The sequence below is a fragment of the Cynara cardunculus genome (assembly GCF_001531365.2).
Source record: "Cynara cardunculus var. scolymus isolate 2C chromosome LG 10, CcrdV1, whole genome shotgun sequence".
Lineage (NCBI taxonomy): Eukaryota > Viridiplantae > Streptophyta > Magnoliopsida > Asterales > Asteraceae > Cynara > Cynara cardunculus.
The window spans coordinates 2,432,715-2,439,173 of record NC_037537.1 but is presented as its reverse complement, the minus strand read 5'-3'; the positions used below and the strand labels follow the sequence as shown (position 1 = coordinate 2,439,173).

Genomic DNA, 6,459 nt, shown 5'->3' with positions numbered 1-6,459 from the left:
GTAATAAAGAAAAACAAAAATAGAATGTTATAATAAGAAATTTTATGAAAGTAGATTGTTATTTCATGCATTTAACCCTTTATATATTTATACTACTTTATAAACCATATTTATCAAAAGTCTTAAAAACAATTTTTAATGCACAAAATACTATACATTTATGCACAAAGTCTTAAAAGTCTTAAAAATAACTCATAATGCATTAAGTACTACTACTTTATGCATTTAGTCTTAAAATCTCTTAATCTACAATTAAAATAACATACGGTACAAGTTATCAATGCACATTATTACTCTTTTTTTTTCCATGTTCACAAGATACTTTTGACATCTTTCAATCATGCATTCGCCCTCTCATACCTCTATGTTTTCTCATCATCCCCCAAGGTGAGATCCAAATGATATTCACCATAAATTATTAAAAGTTCACCCAGTCTTGCTCTTGATCTATTGATTCTTTGCCTTTGGTGTAAATCGAACACATTTGTGGAGTCGTTTAAATATGTTGGATTTTAAATATATTGGATTTTAAACTTTCATACAATTTTTTTCATTGATAGACTGTAATTAGAACCATAACTCTTATTTATTCAAATTGTATTAATATGTAAAGACCAAGTGTAACTTATATCATCGTTAAATCTTCTCTACTAAAACCAATGAAACTTCAAAATCGTCAAAATTCACGGCTCCTGCCGCATTGCGCGGGTACAAAACTAGTTTAACATAAAAAGGATCGTATGAGAAGAAAAGTTGAGATCTGAATCATTGATCACTGTTAATCTCATCTACACCCATGAGGTGCAACTCATTAGTGTTGACATTCAATTAAGATCGATCCAAAAGTAAAGATCTCTTCTTACGTTTCTCATCATAACTTTCATTCTCTTTGGAACCAAACCCTATTGAACACAATATTAAAGGCCATCAACAAAAGGTTTTGGTGTGCAGCGGTTACCACTTGGTCCGACGGTTAAAGACCATCAACAAAAGGTCTGATTTGGAGTATTGCACTGTATTTATTGATGGTAAATTTATGTAAATACTAATTTTATAAAATAATTTTCATTTTTTAATCATTTTATAAAATAATTTTTTCATTTTTTAATCATTTCATAAAATCCATTCTTGAAATATCCAAAGATTTATAAAAAAATATATCATTTAAAGTAATTACGGTTTTTGTATGTGTCTGTGTGATTTGTTAATTGCGGTTTTTTTCTTTATGGTTTGTAATTCATTTTTATTTTCGTTTTTATGATTTATAATTTATGGTTGTTTCAGTCCCTATGGTTTACAATTCTTTACTGTTTTGATTTTTGTACTTAAATATAAGAATTCGTTCAAGGACAAAAAATAACAATAAATTACAAACATAGAGATGAAACTTGTGATTTCTAAACCACATAAATAGATGTCGAAATTATTAAGAAACCATTTACACGAAAATCGTAATTTCTAAACCACATGAACAAAAATCGAAATTATTAAGAAACCATATGGAAGAAAATCGTAATTTACTCTTTTATTTATGGGTCATCAAAAATTAGAAAAAAAAATACAAAAAATGGGGTTTATTTAAAGATAAATGTTTTAGGGGCTCTTTAATTGGGTTTTTCATTAAGTTTTGTATGGATAAAATTGTATGTATGGATTAATCTGTATGTATAGATTGAGAAGATTTTTATTTGAAAGGGTTTTTTCAGTGTGATTTTTAATTAGAAGGGTATGTTTGGAAAAAAAAACTTGACTTTTTTGCATAAAGCTTCCCCCAAAAGCTTATTGAATAAGTTATTCTTTTATATAAAAAATTTAGTCACTACCAAACAATCATATATAGCTGACTGAAAAGTTATTAACTCCATTAAGCTCATTAAACTGCTAACAAACATGCACTTTAATAAGACTGAGTTTATATAATTATGAATTGTGTCAGATATCGGAAGGCCTTATTTTGTTAGAACGAAGTGCAACGACTAAACAAGTTCAACCGACCAAATTTGATACCCGAATATTCGGCTGCTACTAATTCTTCTTCTGCTTCTGGTAATATTTTTTGGTTCACACGACATATTGCAGCAAAGGCTTGTCAAAAAGCGTTGAAGTTAACAAATTTAGTCACACATAAAAAGTGTATCGTTTTTATTAGCATTTATTTATAGATGCATACACGATACTTTTAAAAATTAGTTTCCTATATATGAAACATTTTATTTATTTATTTGTTTTATTTCACTGGTCGCTTAACTTCATGCTGACAACTTATTAATATAACACTTTTAGGTAGGAAACATATTTGTTGATTACCGAAAATCCTAACGGTCTCACACAAAACTCGTCTCTAAGGACACCAATATAAGTGGACATTTTTGCCTCCTAAAAACGTCTTATAAATTTATTGTAACATTTTTCGGTTTGGTCCTATAAACTTGTGTCCTATAAAGTATTCTTTTAAGGTTTTTTTTTTTCATTTTAAACGTCCTATAAAATCAATTTTGCTGTATGAAATCAGACAGGGACGTTTCAATCTTTTTGGAAGCCTTACTACATCAAAAACTTTTAATTACATTGAATAAATGAAATAACTAACAGAGAATATATGTTAAGAACAAAAATGAGCTAAACCTAAAACGATTAACAATCTGAAACTAAACCACAACCATTAATGATTTGAACTTAAAACCAAACAATTAATGGTTTAAACCTAAATAATTTCTGCTATAGTTTTACACAAGTCAATAAAATACCCTAAACAACTGTAAATTTGAGACTCTTAAATATTGAAAATCTCGCATTTAACATGTTAAGAGACGGTCTTGAAATCAGATATTATTTAATGTTTTAAAATAAAAAGAATATTTAATTTGTTTCATCATAGTGTGGTGGTGTAGGTAGAAATTCTTTCACAAGGACAAAGTATTGTATGAAATAAAGATTATTAGGTGAGCAACCAAGGAGGCCATTAAGCAAACCATTGCATCATACAGATACAGCTTAACCAAACCCATATATACTCCTTACTTTCTATCTTGTTTGGTTCAGCCATAATGGATTCTTTTTTGGTACTCCATAAACTTATCCTTCTTTTGGTCATCTTCCTTACTTGTAACTACGTTCAGTCTCAAACTCCACTTGCTAAGCCGAATAAGCCGTCTGCCATTTTCGTGTTCGGAGACTCGACGGTCGATGCTGGAAACAATAACTTCATAAAAACTCCCATGAAAAGCAATTTCCCTCCTTATGGAAGGGATTTCATCAACCATATTCCAACTGGGAGGTTTACCAACGGTCGCCTCGTCTCCGATTTCATTGGTGAAATATTTAAGTTCATCGAATTTGTTCTCTTTTCTCTCTTCCAAGATTCTTGGTTTCTTGAATCTATTAGTTAATTAGGGTTCTTGACAGACAAGTTTTTGTTTTTAACTATGGGTGTCCGGGTTCCCAGACCCCAGTTAAGGGCACCCGTATCCCTCCGTTATAAGATAAAAGAATTTAGGTTCGTGAAAGGTGCAACCATTTTATATGGTAGCACTGTATCGAAAGATTCTTGGTTCCATCCATGTCTGGGTTCGATTGCATGCACCTCCACTATGGTTTGGAGGAACTCAAACTGATGACCTATCTTATGTAGCCCGAAAACCCCTAGAGTTTTGACTGATTAATTACTTTATTCGTGCAGCTTCTTACACAGGTGTTAAAGACATTATGCCCGCTTATTTGGATCCGACACTCAGGATCGAAGACCTGATGACCGGAGTTTCCTTTGCATCGGCAGGATCAGGATTTGATCCAGTGACCGCCACACTCTCCGTCTCTCTCTCTCTCTCTCTCTCTCACACACACACACACACTCTTCATCTATCGTTCTTATTATGCATGTGTCTATTTAGACAATTTGACGATTTTCACTATAACAAACTGGGCTTTTCGAACGTTCAACCACATTAAGACATTCTATAATAAAGTATTTAACGGGTTTTTAAGTTTATTGAATCGTGGATAATCTTGTATCCTAGCTAAAGACATTATAATAATTTGTTAAGACGACCTAACAAGTTGTATTAATAAAGTTGGACAACTTAATACGATACAAAATATATATCGTGCTATTAAACTTTTTATAGAAACTGTCCTTTTCGCGTTCCATATATGATGATTTTGAAAAGCATCGTATAAAAAGTCGAGTTGGACGACTTATTTCTTTTGTGGTGTTACGTTGTCCAACTTTGTAGATAAAGCTTGTTAGGTCTCTTAACTTCGCTTTAAAAACTTATTGAATAAGACGTAAAATAAGTCGAATTAAGTACTTTTAAAAATAAGATTGAAAAGCATAGGAAACAATGTTGCAAGTGAAAAGGGAACATAAAATATTAAAAAGCTGCTAATCAGTCTTGAAAGTATTGTACAGTAGAAAACAACTTCTGAATTTGACTTGTTCATAAATGTCTGTTTGGTTCTACTTTCGTTTACTTATTCAGTTGCTCTTTTTGATTCAGAAAAATAACTCTTGTTTCACCATTTATATCTTACCATATTTAAAACATAAATCGGTTTATTGACTTATTTCGGTGTAGCACCGGTAATAAGCATTTTTTAGTGTTCGGATAAACAGTTTATACCGGTGTCAAACCGATAATAAGAAGTTTTTGAACTTATAATAAGTTGATAAGAACTTTTGTAAAAAAAATAAGTTGTTTTAAATAAGAAATCTCAAACACCCCTAAATGTCTTACTAGATTGTTTCTGTATGGGAAATTATTTGAAAAAGTTTATTACAAAAAACAAGTTCCATATAAAAGGATGTGTTAGTAGTACACTTTTTAAAAGTACCGTAGCTTATAAAAAAGCTAATTTGACAACCTATTTCAAAATCACGCTTAAAAAGCTAACTCTTAATACGTCGAAAAGGGTCATATAAATTTATTGTAACACTTTTACATATGATACATAAATGTTTGGTCTTATAAACTTAAATCTTATTAAAAAGTTTATTAGAACAATAATACATTTTTATGTCTTTATATATATATATATAGGGTTGGGTTCACGTGAGACCAAAGGTTTTTCGTGAGACCTGTAAGACTAATTTATGTTCATTGATTAACTTCATAAGTTAATGATCTAACGGGTTAAATCTCGTAGCGTTTATGAATGTTTAGATTTTCAGATTATAGATCTAATCCAAGGGTTTAGAATTGGTCTTACGGATCTCATGAAAAACCATTGGTTTCACATGATCCCAAGTATATATATATAAGTCTTCTTTTGAGAAACCATGAAATTATGATAATCATGAGAACTAGTGTAGTATGTGCTATTTCACGTGATATTTTTTTCCATCTAAGACTTGCATTTAGTGTATTGATTAACATATATTTGTTTAACAATATGTTTGTTTCACATATATTCGTTTCACAATGTAAACACTTTTTATGTGTTTGTGAAACAAAAATTACAACTAAAAGTTTTCACATTGTGAAACAAATACATATGAAAAAACATGTTGTGAAACAAATATATGTTAATCAATACATTAAATACAAGTCATAAGATGAAAAAAAATCACTTGAAATATATAACACATGATACACCAGTTCTCAAGATTATTACAATTTATTGAGTTCTCAAATGATTAACCCCCGATATATTTATTTATAAGCATGCATCCGATATATAAGTTTCTTACGTACGTTTTGATTTTGGACATGGTGTGTAGAGCGCAATTTCTTTGGAACAACAGATGGAATACTTCAAAGAATACAAATCGAAGATGGAGATGTTCATCGGGAACGAAAAAACACTCGATATAATAAAAAATGCAGTGTTTATGCTGAGTGCGGGGACAAATGATTTTATCGTCAATTATTTTGGCCTGGGTGAACCGATAACTCAATTTATGTATCCAAACGTCACAAGTTATCATATGCTTTTGTTTCAAAACGTCGAGCAATTAATCAAGGTATGTTCATCTCTTGCCATTACGTCATATCTCATGAATATTTCACATCTAAAAATCTGTATTTTTACTCAAATCAGTATGCATGGTTAATAGAAAACTTCATTTTCGATAATCTGAACAAATACTGCAACAAGATTGGGTTTATAGAATGTAAATATCTGAACATCCTAATAAGATAATTTATATATAGGACCAAACTATAAAGCTTCGTATCTAAAAGTGCTGTAATAGGTTTATAAGACGGTTTTGACGTTTCAACAACTTTTGGCATTGTTTGGTAAAAATAAGTTAGCTTTCTACGTACATGTTTAGATACACATAAGCTAGCTTATGAAAACGCTACATGGAATAATATCTTGGGAGATTATTGTCACTTTTTCCAATTTAACCCCCATTAATCTTAATTATTATTTATTACCATTAATTATAAATAAATATTAATACAATTAAAACATTACTATATTAACAAATACTAATTATTAACAAATATTAATTAATAT

General features: G+C 30.1%; 1 protein-coding gene across 1 annotated transcript in view; it reads left to right on the top strand.

Annotated features, from left to right (window-relative positions):
• Window positions 1-3,046: 3,046 nt before the first annotated feature.
• Window positions 3,047-6,459, top strand: part of LOC112520260 (GDSL esterase/lipase At5g45960-like) — a 9,671-nt gene continuing 6,258 nt past the window's right edge. The window contains exons 1-3 of the mRNA XM_025128557.1: window positions 3,047-3,312; window positions 3,680-3,810; window positions 5,717-5,959. Of these exons, the coding sequence (XP_024984325.1) occupies window positions 3,048-3,312; window positions 3,680-3,810; window positions 5,717-5,959 (639 nt within the window). The 5' untranslated portion in view covers window position 3,047. The remainder of the gene's footprint in view (window positions 3,313-3,679; window positions 3,811-5,716; window positions 5,960-6,459) is intronic.